Source organism: Crinia signifera, chromosome 1 (assembly GCF_055691185.1).
Source record: "Crinia signifera chromosome 1, ASM5569118v1, whole genome shotgun sequence".
In the NCBI taxonomy this organism is placed as follows: domain Eukaryota; kingdom Metazoa; phylum Chordata; class Amphibia; order Anura; family Myobatrachidae; genus Crinia; species Crinia signifera.
Window position 1 is genome coordinate 425,803,741 of NC_139217.1, and position 18,656 is coordinate 425,822,396.

General features: G+C 47.0%; 1 protein-coding gene across 8 annotated transcripts in view; it reads right to left on the minus strand.

Annotated features, from left to right (window-relative positions):
- Positions 1 to 358: 358 nt before the first annotated feature.
- ANKRD31 (ankyrin repeat domain 31) overlaps positions 359 to 18,656 on the minus strand; it is a 188,853-nt gene continuing 170,555 nt past the window's right edge. For 7 of the 8 annotated variants that reach the window (XM_083151923.1, XM_083151922.1, XM_083151925.1 and 4 more), the window contains one exon: positions 359 to 1,539. In XM_083151923.1, the coding sequence (XP_083008049.1) occupies positions 1,223 to 1,539 (317 nt within the window). In that variant the 3' untranslated portion in view covers positions 359 to 1,222. The remainder of the gene's footprint in view (positions 1,540 to 18,656) is intronic. The other variant, XM_083151928.1, reaches the window with a different exon arrangement.

Genomic DNA, 18,656 nt, shown 5'->3' on the forward strand with positions numbered 1-18,656 from the left:
CACATGTCGGGTCAAAAAACAGTGAAACAAACCCCATGTCCACCTCGCGACCTGTCGACCGAAAGTCATGTTGACTTTTTCACCTGTCTACACTATATATATGTCAGTATTTTGACCTTGTCTGGATTTTAAATGTCGGTATTTTGACCTTGTCAGGATTTTGACCGTCGGTCAATGGTTATCGATATTTTGACCGTCGGGATTTTGACTGCATCCCGTTAAAATTAGTCTTCCCTAAATATTTATATTGCTGAAGATACCTATATCCATCAAAATGATTTTATGTGCTATCAATACTTGGGTAGATATTACACAAGGACACATTGCATGGACACTGACATGATCAAGTCTTTTTAGCATGTCTATGACATTCTGCTTTTGTTAGAACCAAAACCCAATACTTTGTTTCATTGCTTTATTCAGGAAATACACAACTGTAGCCAGTAAATGTAATTTGGTCAAGATCTATAATTAACAATAGCGGCCTATAGCTGCAGCTTACTGAAATTTACAGTGCGAAAACCAACCCTAGCACACTGCTTAAACTTGTACACGGAAAACATTACTATGAAATTGCTTTAGGAATTTGAAGTGAGAATCTAGTTTAGGTATGAGAGCTGCAGAATGTCACAAAGTGACTCTTCTTTGTTGTATGGTGACCTCGAACAATGAGGTTAGAAGGATCTCAAAGTAAACGGGATATGGTCGTATTGTCAACCCGACTTAGGTCGACAGTCATTAGCTCGACATCATTGGGTCAACAGGCAACAAGGTCGACAGGGTTCTAGGTCGACATGGGACAAGGTCGACATGATTTTAGGTCGACAAATGCGTTAGGTCGACAGGTCGCGATGTAGACATGGGTTTTTTTCACAGTTTTTTGATCCGACATGTGCCGACAGCGTAGCGAGGCGAAGCGAGCGGCTGTGGTTGACTTCCAACTGTGTCCATGTCAACTGTGTCGACATTCGGGTAAAAAAACTGTGAAAAAACCCATGTCAACCTCGCGACCTAACCCATGTCGACCTAATGCATTTGTCGACTTAAACCTATGTCGATCTAGACGCCTGTCGACCTTCACCCATGTCGACCTAGACCCCTGTCGACATAATGACTGTCGACCTAAGTCGGGTCGACAATACGATCCACACCCAAAGTAAACAGAGGAGACACAAGATAGAACACATATATATTATACATTACTTTGCTCTGAGGTTTTACTTTAAAGGTCCTGGCTGTCACTGTTCATGAATTCTTCCCAGTACTGTTCCATTATGTGGCTTGGAAAGAATTCACTTTTATCAATGAGTAAAATTTCTTTCACCTGTAGTACTGTACATGTTGATCGTTGCTTTAGTACTGTATGTGCTGATTGTTGCTGTAGTACTGTAGGTGCTGATTGTTGCTGAAGTATCGCATGTGCTGACTGTTGCGGTAGTACTGTATGTGCAGATTGTTGCCACAGTATTGTAAGTGATGAAGGGTTCTGCTGTGCTGGAATGTGCTGCAGTACAGTAGGTGCTGGTCGTTGCTGCGGTACTGTGAATGAAAGACATACATGCTGTTACTATTCCATTTTCTCAGGCTGTGGTGTAAGTTTGTCCCAGTTGCCCAGAGGCAAGATAAATATTGGTGCTGCCCCCCACACATACTTAGGATTAGAACCTGTGGCCTGTCTCACTGAAGGCAGACACCCTACTGATATTTGCTCCTGCCCTGTAAGTTTGCAGATTCTGACTATATATGATTGTTAGTTCAGCTATTAGGCAGAGCATCAGGGCCGGCGCCACCACTAGGCAGCTCTAGGCATTTGCCTAGGGCGCCAGCACCTGGAGGGCGGCAGTTCGCCCCTCACCCCCAGCGAACTGTGTAAAAAATTTGCTACCCCGGCGTCCCTGCAGTGCTGGGGCGGTCAGGGGTGTCCGTGCCGTAGGGGTACCTGCGGCGCCGTCATGTGTATAAAGCTGGCTGCGGCCGGCGGGGTCCCTGTAGTGAATAGCAAATAACTAGCGCTATGCGCGCGGGGCAGCAATTTTTTTTACACAGGTACCACCCCCTCCCTCCCTCCCCCCGGCACCGGGGCGCCCCCACCCCGACTCGCCTGGGGCGCTCCGGTGCCTTGCACCGGCCCTGCAGAGCATTGAGTGTACTGTACATCTGCATCTGTTATCTTCAGTATCTGCACATGCACCCACCGTCTTAAACAGGCGTCCCATCTCCCTCCACACGCTACTGAAGCTGAATTACACACCCTCAACATGGGATACGATCACTAGGTTGACATGGGGGAAGGTCGACAAGCATTAGTGAGTGAAGGTCGACAGGGACATTAGGTCAATACAAGCATTATGTCTACATGCAGAAGGTCCACAGTCAAAAGGTCGACGTGGGGTTTTTCACTTGTTTTTTGAGCCGACAGGTGGTATTTCATGCCCTACCATCCACTAGGGAATGGTAGGAGAATAAAATAGTGTGCCAAGCGTAGCAAGTATGGCGCGTGCAGTGAGTCATGCAAGGGGACGCGGTGCACTTTTTTAGTGTCCATGTCAACTGTGTTGACATTCGGCAAAAAAAAAGGGAAAAACCCCATACTCGACCTTTTGACTGTCGAACTTCCCCACGTCGACCTAATGTTTGGGTCAACCTAATGACTGTCAACCTAACCCATGTTGACCTTTAGTTGTGTCGACCTTAATGCATGTTGACCTTCATTCATGTCAACCTTCATTAGTCGACCTAATGCTTGTCTATCCTATGATTCATACCCCACAACACTCGCTCTACATGGAACCGTACAGAGCACCTGCATGTTCAGTTACTGCCCATAAATGCCCATTTCACAGAAACAGTGCTCTCAGATCAATCCATCTGTCCAAGTGCGTATGGCTGATTGCGAGCAAGCACAGTTGCTGACTTACAGTAAGTTCTTTATAAAATTTGCATTAAGTTATAGGGCCAAATTATTCTCTAAGCTTCAAAAGTGATAAAATGGAGAGTGATAAACAGCCAGCCAATCAGCTCCTGTCTGACATTTTTCTAACACAGCTTGTGACATTGTAGGTAGTAGCTGATTGGCTGGCTGTTTATCACTCTCCATTTTATCACTTTTGAAGCTTAGAGAATCTGCACCATAATCTGAGATATGTCTGCAAACCCATTTGCATCAATGCAGAATCAGGTCCATATACTGTATGTTCACAATTATATTTATACAGGTTCTTCCATATCCAAACTCCGAAATGCCAAAAATGTCTTCTTTTTTTTAAAATCTTACATGAGATAGTGTTACCTTTGCTTTCTGATAGAATAACCTCCAAAGTGTACAATAAACTAATTAAATCGGTCCCCCACGAGTTCGCACGGGGGACGGAATGTTCATTCATGCACATAGTTTTTTATGCGCAAGTGCAGCTGCTGTATGTGAGCGCCCACAGTGCTCGCACACACAAGTCCAGGCGGAGGGCATGGGGCAGTGGGCCGGGGAATTTGCCTAGAGGAATGCCCAGCGTTTCATGGGCGTTCCCATGAGAACACTAGGCATTTCTATGGTATTTCCCCGATGACGATGTTGGGGGGGCGGGCAGGTGATGTCAGCTGCCCACCTGCTTCCCACACAGGGCGCTCGCAAACCAGAGACATGTTAGAGGGGTCTCAGATCTGCAAGCGCTGAAGAAACCATACGATGGTCGCCGACCATCGAATGATTTTTCTCCCGCATCCAAGGCTACGAATGGATGATTATGCAAATCATTAATTTGCATGCCTGCAGGGGTTCGGGGGCGGCATCTGGGGGACTTGCAAGGCTGCGAAATTCGCAGTCTTGCGAGTCAACCAGAATAAGGACCTTTGTTTCATGCACATAATTATTCAAAATATATAAAACAAAGGCATTTTGTGTTCAGACTAAATCAGTAAGGATCGCTAAGCAGCGGTTGTTGGCTGTTTAGCAAGCCCATAAACTCCCATAAAGGCCCACCAGCCCCCCAACGCCGAATCCCCTCGGGGGCCGAATTCCGCCTAATCCGATCAATATAGAATCATTATGGTATGTCATTATTCCAAAATATTCTGTTGCCAAGCATCTCAAATATGGGAAGAGTAACCCTTTATTTGTATACTAGTTAAAAGCCTGTCAATATGACGGCTCGCTCAGTCCCTTATCTGCTCCTACCTCCAATCTCTGTCTTCACAGCTCTGTCCCTCTGTCCATATCTATTCAGGAAGTTTAAACCATATCATATTGGTTTAACTTTCTGTAATTTGGTCTGTCAAGTGGCCTCTAGTGGTTACTGGCGGTACTTAACCTCAAAAAGGTGAGGAGGATTTCGTCTTTTATATATAGTGATAAACACATATGCACTCTACGGACATTTATGCAATTAAATAATAAGCTTGCTATGATTTTCACTGTAGCACATTGCCGATTTTCATGATGTTTGTGAGTGGAATTTATTAAATTCTTTGAAGATTTGCCCAGGATGACTCAGACTGACACATAGCAGTCAAAGACTGCAATATGTAATACACCGTAGCCAGGAACAGGTCTGCCAAAACTGCGAGACATAAACCAGCATATTCATAGGAAAATTCTTCAGGATGATTTGTATACAAGGTGACAAGGACCTTTGCAAATAAACAAGAAGATACATTTAAGCTTTTTTGACCTTTTAAATTTGCTATGAAAGGTGTTGGTTGGGCAGATGTGAATATTATGTGTACAGCTGAAATGTTCAACTACTCTACATAGCAGTGAGGTGCATTTAGTTTTCAAAAAGAGAGCAGTTTGGAACACATACTGTATATCCTCAGATGTGACGTGAAACAGAAATGCATCTAGTGGTCAATTTAACTACCCAGTGCAGCTATAAAAAGCACTTACAATACCTCCAAACTCTCTGATTTTTGTTCGCAGCCCCATAGGGCTATGGAAATTCACCCACTATGCAGCTAATTGAATTGACCCCTTTGAAATAAACACAGTTCCTTTAATTTCCAGAGTTATTTGACACCTTATTGTTGGACACAAGCTCTACTCATTGGCTTAAATTAGTTAGGCCAATTAAAAAAGGAGTAGTCCTTGTATATTGCAACTCATTTATTCTTTTTGTATACAAATTTGTCATGACTGCAGATTGTTATCTACACAATGGGAATGCATTTATGTTGCACATTTACTGTATGTCATGCTTCAATAAAGAAAAATATTATAAAAAAAAAAAAAGGGGTGGTCCAAAACAGGAGGTTAGAATACCTTCCAATTGGCCCAATTCTGGTGGAACATTTCAGTTGTTTTGAGCAACGTCCTGCTGTCCCACCCACAGGCCATAGTCTCCCGCAGCGCTTGGGTGTGCATGGGGGGGGGGGGGGGGGATGCTGGGTATTTACTAAAGCTTCTAAATGACAGTCAGTTTATAACCATCAGTTTATAACCATCTATTGAATTCTTGAAAATGACCAAATCTAATGGTTGATAAGGGCAACACTACTTTAAAAGCTTTAGTAGATCTACCGCATGGATACAAAACGTGCATTAGAGCAGAAGGAAATGCACAAAAATCTCACAATTACCATAGTCTCATAAATACATAATTTAATCTTTTTGTTGTTGCAGGAAACGTTGAGCTATTTATGATCGTTATTTGATTTTACAGACAGGAAGTTGGCATTTATAAATATGCAGATGAATATATGGACAATGGCCTTTGTTCAAGCATCAAGGAAAGCTTGTGGAATAATAACTTCAAAACTAGGGGTGTGCACCAGGCACTTTTCAGGTTTTGCGTTTTGATTTTGGATCTGGATCTCCCTTTGTGTTTTAAATCTGGATTAGTTTTGGCAAAACCATCCTTTCCGGTTTTGGTTTTGTATTTAAAAAAAATACCAAACATAAAAACAGCTAAAATCACCAAAAATGTTCTTCGATGCTATTATTCACCTCAATAACTTTCATTTCCACTCATTTCCAGTCTAACTTGAACACCTAACACCTCACATTATCGTTTTTAGGCCAAAATGTGCACACTTAAACAAACTAATCAGTTCAGCGCCAGAGTAACCCCCACTACTGTGGCTTAAAGAATTGGTTTGTTTGGGCCCTCACAAAACAAGGTGGCAATCTCTCCCTGCACAAATAGGCTCTACAAAGACAAGATGTCGTCCTCGTCCACCTATTTCTAACCCCCCTTTTGTGTTGTGTACATCCTCATAGAGTGGAATGACACTATAGTTGCAGACAGGATGGCATTTTTGAATTCTAGGCCCCAAAGAGAAAATAATAATAAAAAAAAGGAGGTGCAAGATGGAATTGTGGGTGGGAGGGCAATTCCATCTTGCACCTCCTTTTTTTTATAATTATGTTGTATAGTAAACAGGACATGCACATTTAACAAAACAATCAAATCAGCAACAGGGTTTGCCAGACGACTTTGGCTGAAGTGAATGGTTTGTTTGGGCCCCCACAAACAAGCTGGCAATTAATCTCTCCCTGTACAAACTGGCTCTACAGGGGCAAAATGTCATCCTCATTCTAATCCTCTAATTCCTCACCCCCTTAAGTGTGTATATCCTCATCCATACAGAGTATCAATTCACCTGTGAGTACCTGTGTGCAAATTGTACTCTCCAGGTCTTCTGATGTAGATTGTGTCCTCTTCGGTCCATGTAGGCATCCAGGGAGTAAAAAAAACAATTTGCGGGGTCCTGATACCGTAACGAACTGGAGAAGCCCCAAGTGTTTTATACTTGGGGCTCCTCCTCCAAAGTGGGGGATTTGCCGGTGACGACAGCCAATCAGCAGCGGGCTCTTGGGGAGCTGAATGGCTTTTAGCTGCTCCATAAAAGCCCATGTTAAAGTTTAACATGGGCGTCTATGGACAGTTCCCTTCATAGACGCCCATGTTAAATATTTAACATGGGCGTCTATGATAGGAACCGCCCAAGTATGTGTGGATGAATATAGTATGTATTCAATTTTCATTTTTCTACGGTGTGTTTTATTAGTTCAGTTGTAGAACTACAAGTGCCAGTGGGCCCTTTCATGCCCCGCATGCTAGGACTTGTGGTTTTCCAAATCCCTGCACACGGGGGAGGCTTTCTGGGACTTGAAGTTCCAAAACTTTACCCAATAGTTTTTTTTTCTTATTTTTATTATTTTTATTCACTAATTTTTTTATTGAGATTTCTTTTATAACAATACAAACTAAGGTGAATACATTCACAGGCAAACAATATGTATCAATCCAACCTCATTGTTACCATGTGCACATTGTGTAGGTTGAAATCCTCCCTTACAGAAATGGAATAACACATTTCCCGAGGGCGCCATTCGGGTATAGCAAGCCAAATATAACTAGGAGTGTAATCTGAGCATCTATGTATATGAGCTGTTTATATAGAAAACCATAATAGCAGAGATAAAATATATGCACATCCAATCAAAAGAGAGATCTAAAATATTCTAAAATATCCCCCCCCCCCCCCCAAGGGATGCGGTCATTCGTCAGACTGCATTTAGGTCTACAGTCATTAGGTCGACCCCACTAGGTCGACTGGCAGGAAGGTCGACCTGACTTAAGGTCGACATGGGCCAAGGTCGACATGACTTAAGGTCGAATTTGCATAAAGGTCGACATGAGGAAGGTCGACTGGTCATAAGGTCGACATGGGTTTTTCACTGTTTTTTGAGCCGACATGTGCCGACAGGCGGTATTTCATGCCCTACCATCCACTAGGGCGTGGTGGGAGAATAAAATAGTGTGCCCGAAGCATCGCGAGCGATGCGAGGGTCCAATTCTCATTGCCAACTGTGTCCATGTCGACTGTGTCGACATTCGGATAAAAAAACAGTGAAAAACCCATGTCGACCTTATGACCAGTCGACCTTCCTCATGTCCACCTTTATGCAAATTCGACCTTAAGTCATGTCGACCTTGGCCCATGTCGACCTTAAGTCAGGTCGACCTTCCTGCCAGTCGACCTAGTGGGGTCGACCTAATGACTGTAGACCTAAATGCAGTCTGACGAATGATCCCATTCCCCCCCAATTAAAGCCATTAGTATATAGTAATATACTAATGGCTTTAAGCCAGGCCACATCCAGCCCTCCCACTGGAACTGGATAAAGAAAACCTTGTCAAAATTAGAAGACATCCCACTATAAAGAATTACAAAATATACATAAATATAGTAACAAAGCACATAGCAAAAATTAAGTAGTAAGAAAAAAGGTATCTAGGTTCAGAAAGGACAGATAGTATATCAGGAAATACATGTGACAGAATATATAATTTTATAAGTGGCAATCACCAACAGAAACATAATATTACATCATAAGGTAAATCAAGGTAAAATGTCAGTCTGGCTAAAGTTCATCGAAGAGTTTAGCACCCCCCCCCCCCCCCCCCCCAGGCAATCAATGATGCGTAGAAAAACTCACTGGCATATGAGTGTAATATGAAAGGTGCCACAGTACCAGGATAGGATCTTGTATAAAGTAACAAAAAGCTGCGTATTTGAGGTGAGCCAGTGATATAGCCATGACCACAGTGCAGGTTGTCACACAATGGGACATGAGGGAGGCCGCAGCAGTAGGACAGGATGTTTGTATGAAGTCCATGGTGCAGGTAAGCACAGGATGAGGCAAGAGAGAATATGTAGCATCTGGATAAAATCCCTGTATACCCCATACAGGGATGGGTAATCATTGATGTAGCCAGATGGGTAATCATTGATGTAGCCAGATGGGTAATCATTGATGTAGCCAGATCCAAAGTGCAGGCCACAGGATAAGATATGATAAAATCTGTAGTATCCTTGCACGAAACACAAAGCTACATGGTAGTAGGAAACTGCTGAAATAGCCTTGTCAATATTACATGCAGCCTCAGGAGCCTTAGGAGATATATAAGGAGATAGGGTATCACAAACCTATCTAGGAGCCTTTGATACCCCATTCACACCAGCCTAAATTCCCGGGTTTAGCCCGGGAACAACCCGGTACTAGCGCTGGTGTGAAAGGTTCCCGGGACAAAATCCTGGGCTAATTTGCCGGCAATCCAACCCTGCTAGGTAGCAGGGTTACTCCCGGGTTCTTCCCGGACTACTGGCTCGTGTGAAAGGTGCGGGGACATGTCCCTGCTTCCCGTGTTGCCTCTGCTGATGTCAGCTAACGCTGCTTTGCTAGCAGGGCAACTTCCTGTTGTGCTGGTTGCTCACAGACACGCCTAGAGGCAGCAAACAGCGTGCAGGGAGACTGTGAGTGCATGTACTGTTGCGGAAAGTGCGTTTTAACCCCTGCAAGGTGGGCAAAAGTGGGTTTTAACCCCCTGCAAGGTGGGGGGCAAAAGTGGGTTTTAACCCCTGCAAGTGTGGCTGCCATGGCTTGGACAAATGAAGAGGTGAGGGAGCTGTTAGTCATCAGAGGGGAAGAGGAGATCTGGCGCCAGATTACAGGCACTGTGAAGGATGCCCAGATATACCACAACATTGCCAAGGTCCTGGCATCGCGGGCTTCGTCCGCAGCCAGCAGCAAGTGGGGAACAAGCTGAAGGGGCTGAAGAAACAATTCAACCGCATACATGACCGCAATCGGAATAAGAGCGGGGCTGCAAGGCAAGATTGGATCTTTTACGAGCTGTGCACAGCATGTTTTGGCAACACTGCGCTGAGTGACCCCATCAGCCTGTCATCCTCCAGCTCGGTCACTCTCTCATCAGTGGTTGATCAAGACAATCAGTCGATGGACATTACCCAATCTGGGCCAATATGACCTGGGTCAACATCACCGATACTAGTCACAGATGACACCGATTTAAACTCCTCCGTTAACCATGCAGATAACAGCATAACCGGCACCAGTGCAGAAACCATACAAGAGAGTGATGTGCCCGCAACACCCAAAGCGACACCCCAGAAAGCTCTCCCTGTGATGCGCACCAATAGTAAGTATTTCTCCTTGCTTTAATGTCCTAAGCACTTGCATTCCAATACACAGTAATGCTGCACTATACGCCACCATAACCGTCCGCCGCAAAGTTTGTTGTCGCAGAGTGTATCAAGTGTAGGTGGGAGTAGGCCACAAACACATACGATCACACCACTGCTTTTTCTTATGCCTTTTTCTCCTTCTTTTACTCCCCATGCAGTATGTACAGTTCCACCGCGGAAACGCAAAGTCACCAAAGTAGAGCTCGCAGCACGGGAAATGACCAGGGTGCTCAGTGAAGAACTGCGCGACATGGACAACAACATGGAGCGACAGGAGGATGCCCGGCAACTCAGTTTCATCGAGGAGGAAAGAGAGCTGCAGCAGACCTTCATAATGCAGATAATGGGAAACCAAGAGCGCATCTTGCACAACTACCAAGACCGTCAATTTCAGTTCCTGGAACACAGCATACCTCGCTTTGTGGGTAACAACATGCATCCAGCTAACCAAGGCCCTACTGCCCCTGAGCATAGCTGCCCGCCGTATTCCAGAGGTCCATACTATGACCCTCCTAACCCGCCACCATCCTCACCTGAATACCCTGTATACCGGCAATTGCAATAGGCAGTTTAAAATTGTATTGCTGTTTTAAGGGCACATTTTTCATTTAGGTAGGGGGGCGGGGGAGGTTGGGTTTTTAGGGTGTTATTTTTTTATTTATAAGCTGATACTTGGACACTTTATATGCCTGTGCAAGGTTTGTTGTTGGCCGACCGATGTTTGGCGAGCACTTTTCAAGTTTACAAAATTTTATGCCTGTTTCATAAGGTCAATATGTTCGTGTTTAGGGGGCGGGGGTGGGGGGGTGATGTTCGATGTGTGTAAGGGTGGGGGGATGTTTGATGCGTGTAAGGGTGGGGGGATGTTTGATGCTTGTGTGGGTGAGATGTTTGATGCTTGTGGGGGGCGGGTGGGGGGGTTGTTTGATTTGTGTAATAATGAGCCTTTATATTTAAGGTTGAATTTATCTTGTACTTTTGTGCGTAGAAATAGGCAACGTTTTATACTTTTATATGCCTTTTCATTTGTTTTCTTGAAGTAAACAAAAGCTTAAAACACTACAAATGTTTTGTGTCTAATTTTTAATAATCAATAATATAATGTGGGCCTAAAAAAGGCTATTTTCAATGATAAATGCAGGGTCAACCCGGATTTGGTATGAAAGGTACCGACCCGGGTTGTCCCTGCTTCAAAAGCATGTGTGAATGGAAGATCAGCACAGCATAGATTCCAAACCCACTGGAATGTAATGTAATTTACTGTATTCACTGCTCTCAGCCCTTAGGCGGTGCGATGCGATATCGCATCGGATTAGGTATACACTTCCAGCATATACAATGATGTTTTATTGACCCCCCCACTATCCACGCCACCCCGGAGGGTGGCGAGCCCCGCGAGGGGACGCGGATTACTTTACATGTATTCCGCGTCCCCTCGCGGGGCTCACCACGATTTGGGCTCGGTGGCTCGCTGTGCTCGCCACACTTTATAAAGTCAACTCCACTCCGACGTGGATAGTGGGGGTATGAAAAGGTCGGAGGACGCGTTCCGCCGCCGCTCGGGGTGGCATGAGTAGTGGTGGGGTTTTATGAACATACACACCTCGAAAATCATACAGCTGACACAGTAATGACGACATGTGTTGACTAAGAACTGTAAATTTGCTTAAATAATTGAAAAAGCATAACGATAATGATAATAGGAACAATTAATCAATTTTAAACAGTAAAACATTCATTAAGAACAATGAATCACAGTAAAACATTAATTAAGAACAATGAATCACAGTAAAACATTAATTAAGAACAATAAATCACAGAAAATTATTAATTATTAACAATTCACTTAATCATCCTTAGGGAGGAGGGTAAGTGCAAAAAAGAAGAATAACAGTTTGATGTTCTGCGCCCCTTTGTGGTTGCAGCCCAGAATGCACACCAGGGTTACCAGCCCAACAAAACTCCAACTTTCACAACAAGGTGTGATCCACAGGCGCTAGCAGGAGGGTAAGTGCTCCCAGGATTCGATGAAATGGGTTATCCCCACCCAATGTCTTTCTCCACATGAACGCCTGGAGACAGAAATGGAGCATGTGGTTTGCTGTACCACTGTGGCGCTTATTGCGCCATTTGCATGCGCCCCACATTATCTCCACATTCTGGGTATGAACCCCTGTGGACGGGTCTATAAAATTGAACCTGTGATTTACTTGGGTGTGCTGATACCCTGCAAGTTCCAGCTGTTCAGTGCTGTACGCCCTCCAGCAGTCTGTGTAAATCGTGGTGCCTGGCTCTACATTCTCAGTAATAGCCACCATCAAAGTGCTGGCATCGCATCTGGACACCATGGTGAGGAAACACTGTCAAGTTTCCCTACAAATTCCCCCAAAAACCCACTGCTGTGGGAACATACGGCCGACATTACTCTTCCTTCTTACAAACATACTCTCATCGACCTCCACGATGTGTCCCGGACCTCCGGAAACGGCGATGTGGCTACGCCATGAAGTCCATCGTACAAGCCTACCGCATCCATCTGTTGTACAAAACAGCGGTCTTTTTGGATATGTCCAGCTGTTGACAGTACTCAATGGATGTCAGCTCCTGGGCCCATGAGTATATAAAGCGCACCAAGGTGACAAACGATAAGCGGCACCCTGGAAACCAGTGGCCTGCTCTGAGGCTCACCTTCAGCTGGCACCCTTTTACATGGCTGCGCCACATACATTCCTTCAGAGAAAGGCGCATTACGTAGCCATTCATACAATTCTGCACCAACGGAAGTAGATCGCGTTCTTGAAAAAGGGCAATAGCCTCCTCCTCCGTCTGAGGCAACGTAAACATTCATACATGAAGCCATATCCTAAACTTTCGATAAATCACCAGCAGCTCTGAGGGATGCTTGTACTCCTGTCACAATATCACCTCAGAATAATTTCTGAGAGGATCTGACAGGGGTCGGGAATGACAGGGAGCGGGAAAATCGCATCGCATGCTACTATAACGTAATGCGATGCGATTTCACTACGTTCGTGTACGTAAGGAAACTGGCCGCCCTGCTTGGAAACAAGTACCGGATCTTCTTTCCTATAATAATTATAGATTACTTAGCATCTGATTTTGGAAAACTTCTTCTAATTATACAGAGCAGGCATTTCAGGATGCATGTGCCTCTGCATAGGCAGTATATGCAATTAGTTAGTAAGCCATCATTATTCTGAGCATGGACTTTCACCTACCTTCCTAACAGCTTACAAATGAAATTATATATAGAAGCTAATTATTTGCAACGAGCAACTTTTCCAGTCTTTAGTAGGTTTGATGCATCACACCCTCCACATAATAAACCAATTAACATTTACTATAACTGAGTCAGATCCGTGCAGGCTTCAGTGAGTAAAAAAAATAAAATGAATAAAAACCCCGATGTGCGGTCCCTCCAACCGGCAATTACCAACCCTGGAGCTCAAAGAGCTGGTCCTGGTGCCAGAAATTCAGGAGAAAAGAGAAGATGGGGTCCCCCTGAATTTATGAAACCAGCACTGGACTCTTGGCTGGCCCTGGTTCCCAAAATATGGGGGACAAAAGGAATAGGGGTCCCCCGTATTCTGATAAACCAGCACCGGGCTCAAATAGCCAACAGGCTAATGCCACACCCGGGGGGAAACTGTTTATATTAGTTTCCCTGGCCAAAGGATTCACCCTGTGGCTGGTCAGGCCAGACAAGGACCCTTGGGGAGTGGGGACACCCCCCCCAATGAAGGCCCCCCTCCAGAATTAACACTGCCAGGCCTGAAGCCCATGGCAGTCCCCAATGCACCAGGGCGGTGGGCACCGGACTGATTCCAGTGTCAAAAATAGAATTATTAACGATTGGGTTCTGCTGTGGAATGAAGAGTCTCAGCAAGCAGCCCCCACATATTGGGACTTGGAGAACCACAAGTCCCAGCATGCAGGGCATTAAAGGGCATGCTGGGGCTCTTAGTTCTAGACCAATAGCCCAATAAATCAGAATCAGAATCAACTTTATTGGCCATGTGTGCTTGCGCACACTCGGAATTTGTTGTGGATATACAGTGCAGCATCAAGCAGGGATGAAGGGGGGAGGCATTACATACGTTACATTGACACATTTCATGCTGGCAACACATGCCCGCCAAGCAGCACAGCTGTATAAGCAGGGACAGTACATTATCACTCAGAGAACATATACCCACCAAGCTGCACAGCGCCTAGGCAGCCATCAGCGGCGCCACTGGCCGCTGCAGCAGCCAGGTAGGAGACAATATAAGCAGGGACAGTACAGTATCACACAGAGAACATATACCTGCCAAGCTGCACAACGCCTAGGCAGCCATCAGCGGCGCCACTGGTCGCTGCAGCAGCCAGGTAGGTGACAATATAAGCAGGGACAGTATAATGGCACACAGGGAACATATACCCGCCAAGCTGCACAGCGCCTAGGCAGCCATCAGCGGCGCCACTGGTCGCTGCAGCAGCCGGGTGGTAACAGTATGAGCAAAGACACCGCAGTTATAGCAGAGACAGTACAGTATGACACAGGGGAAACACAGGGGACACAGGGGGTTACATATGGCTGATTGCACAGATCCTAGGAAGCCATTTGCGGCGCCAGCTTCCTGTAGGAGAACCAGCGTGGAGAGCCAACATCGGGGGGGGGGGGGGGGGGGGAGAAAGAGTCACTGAGGCCTGGGGGAGTCAGTGGGGCCTAGGGCTGGAGTTGGGTCCTCCCTGGGCTGAGTCTCAATGGTCTGGTCATAACTCCTCCCTGGTGGGGTGGGGGGGCGCCGCCAGAGACATAAAAAGCTCCTGCAACTTCTGGTGCTGGGGATCAGCAGCTGGGGCCTGCGGGCCTGGTCTCTTCTCATCGGCGGGTCAGCCGGGTGCCGATGATAGGGGTCGCAGCCGACTCAGAGGTCATGCAGGTCCTCCCTCCAGAGCCTCTGGTGTCATCCCGGGGGCCGAGTTCTGTGCCGCGGGTGTCTTCGTCGGTGGCCGGGTCCAGTGCCGCATCCCCTTCTGGCTCCTCCAGGCACCCCCCTGCATGGAGGTGGTCCTCATGCCGGGCCGTGGCGGTGCGCTCGTCCCGGCCGGGTGGGTGGTCACCGTGCCGCCCGAAGCCGGTAGCTGCATAATACACGGCTCTGAGTTCTAGAACGTATACGGCAGTAGAGATTCTTGACTTGTCCACAGGTCCTGGAATTGATGGTCCAGAGTTACAGTACCACACCCCAGCCATGGAGGCTGGCATCTGTGGTCAGAAGGGTCCAGTTCCAGATTGCAAATCTCTTTCCCTTTGGAGGTGTTGAGTCACCATAGCAGGGAGAGCCTCGCTTCAGGAGACATTACTCGTTGTTGCAGATGGAGATGGGACCTTGACCACTGGCTGAGCAGATTGATTTGAAACTATTGAGAATGGAAATGACCGTACTGAACTGACTTGAGGCAACCATCTTTCCCAGTAGTCTGGTGCAAAGATGTACTTGAGACACAATCTTGACACAAGCTCCTCTCTGTGAAGAGGTACCCCCTCTGGAACGGCCATGTAATCTATTTTGTGGCAAAAGTACCGAAAGGACAGACCCTGAAAAGCCTTACGTGGTGCTGGGGGAGTTGCTGTAGGAAGAAAGTGAGGCTTACCTCCCCGTAGCATGAGAGATCCATTTGTCTAGTTTGGCACCAAACAAACAATCTCCGGTAAAAGGCATGGCTTCTACAGCACGCTTAGATTCAGCGTTCGCCTGCCATTGGCGGAGCCATAGCGCTCTGCGAGCTGAAATGGAGAGGGCCGAAATATGGGCCGCCATATTTCCCGGATATGTTCTGCTCACTGGACAAGCATATCAGGATCTGGGTCATCCTGTAAATTGGTTACAATCTTGGGAGCCCAGACTCCCATGGCCTTATTAATCCAGCAGCCTACCTGAGCAGGTCACTGAAGAACCTCTGCAGCCGTAAAAATGGATTTGAGGGTAAGCTCCAACTTACGGTCTGAAGCGTCCTTTAGAGAAGTAGCCCCCGGTATGGGGAGCACTGTCTTTTTAGACAGACGCGTGACAGAGGAGTCGACTTTGGGCAGAGTTTCCACCTTTTTTCTTCCCTCTTGTGGTAGAGGATAGGTAGCAAAAAAGTTCCTAGGTATTTGGAATTTCTTGTTCATGCGACTCCAGGCCTGTGTAACATGCTCAACCAGTTCCTCAGAAAAGTGGCCTGGAAAATTTCTGGAAGTGGCCTCACTTATTAATGAATTGATGCCTCTGGACTGGCAGTGGTAGTAGTCTTCTGCAGCAGAATTTCTGCTGCTGTGTGCGGGGCAGGACTCAAGGGAGCAGGAGCCACGACTAACGACTGCTACTCCAAGTGGTGGGCCTGAGCGGTTAACTTCAGCCATTCTTTTGCTGCGCAACAGTCATGGAGTTTGACGGCTTCCTCCGGTACTTCCCCAGCACAGGTTGGGTTGCGCTTCTAGTAATGTGCAAGGTGACATGACGTCCCGACGCACATTTCACAGACTAAGAGTTACTGTCACTTCACTGCAGAGGAGATGAGAAGCTAGCTGCGCTGCTGTCAGTTGCCCAGCCTCCTCCCACTCCCCTGCGAACAGTGCACAGAGCCTGCCCTGCTAATGGATGTGGCCCTGCCTCCTCTCGCCTGCTGTTTTCTCTCCGAGCGGTGCTGCTGTCCAATGCCCCGCCTCCTCGAGGGGATACGGTCATTTTATCGAATGACATTAGGTCGAATGTCATTTGGTCGACCCCACTAGGTCGAATGTGTAAAAAGGTCGACATGGGTTTATGTCGAACTTCCGACTATGTCGACTGCCATTAGGTCGACTGGGGTTAGGTCGAATTGCTCTTTTTGGGGTTTTTTTGGTGCCGACATGTGCCGACAGGCGGTGGTTCATGCCCTACCATCCACTAGGGCGTGGAGGAGGTTATTAAAGCTGTGGCGAGCGAAGCGAGCCACCGTGCACGAAGCATAGCGAGCGAAGCGAGCGATGTGAGGGTCCGATTCACTATGTCAACAGTGTCCATGTCGACACTGTTGACATTTCGGCCAAAAAAAACCAAAAAAAGAGCAATTCGACCTAACCCCAGTCGACCTAATGGCAGTCGACATAGTCGGAAGTTCGACATAACCCATGTCGACCTTTTTACACATTCGACCTAGTGGGGTCGACCAAATGACATTCGACCTAATGTCATTCGATAAAACGAACCGTATCCCTCCTCGAGTCCTCCCCAGTACTATGATGTTGTTGTATAAAATATAGAATCCATGTATAAAAAAAATATGAGTCCCGGACCTGGCTGATCAGCTGCCGCCGACACCGCACCCAGTGCCCTGCTACTAGATTACTAAATGTGGCTTTGCTTCCTCCTGCCCGCTGTTCTCTGAGTCCTGCACTATTGCAGCTATAATGTACCCCCCTCTCCGTATACATACACTATAGCTGCTGCACTCTGCTGCCACAATGCAACCCTCTCCAGCACACATTAATATGCCATTCCCCCTCCCAGTGCACATTATACGCCATCCCCCCAGTGCACATAATTATATACCATTCTCCCCTCCGAGCACACATACTTATACACAATCTTACCAGCACACATAATTATACTCCACCACCACTTTCCCAGTGCACAAAATACACCACCTCTCCACTCCCAGCGCACATAATTATATGCCATTCCCCCTTCCCAGCGCACATAAGACACCATCTCCCCACTCCCATCGCACATATTTATATGCCATTCCCCCTTCCCAGCGCACATAATACACCATCTCTCCACTCCCAGCGCACATAATTATATGTCATTCCCCCTTCCCAGCACACATAATACACCATCTCCCCACTCCATTGCATATAATTATGCACCATTCCCCCTTCCCAGCACACATAATACACCATCTCCCCACTCCCTTCGCACATAATTATGCACCATTCCCCCTTCCCAGCACACATAATACACCATCTCCCCACTCCCATCGCACATAATTGTTCGTCATTCCCCCTTCCCAGCACACATAATACACCATCTCCCCACTCCCATCGCACATAATTGTTCATCATTCCCCCTTCCCAGCACACATAATACACCATTCCCCCCACTCCCAGGCAGGGCAGCCGAGAGGTATGCCGGGCCCCGGTAAAAAAAGAAGGGGGGGGGGGGGGTCGGACCAGGGCCCCCGCCAGGCCCCTCCAGCAAGCCTGGGCCAGGGTAATTTGTACCCCCCCCCCCCCCCCCCTCTCGGCGGCCCTGCTCCCAGGGCATATAATTATATATCATCTTCTGACAGGAGATAAGCTCCTGCTGCCGGGCTGGCGCCGCTGTTGCCTGTCAGTCAGAGTGTGACAGGCATAGACTGTGGCAGCCAGCAGAAGTCAGTAGCGCACAGCGAGGGGTATGATAGCAGGGAGAGCGCCTCTCCAGGTCAGCTCTTCCCTGCACTGCAATACCTTGCTAAGCGGGTAGCGCAGCTAGCGCTGACCGTGCTTCTACATGCTGCCCACAGCCACGCTCTCTGTAGCGGCCTCCTACACTAGACATGTCCTCAGTGCAGGAGGCCGTCATGTTCCTAAATCCCCCCGACCCGGCCCGGCCACTGGCTGCCGCCTGCCTGTATATTTGTGTTGTGTGCTGGCTGCA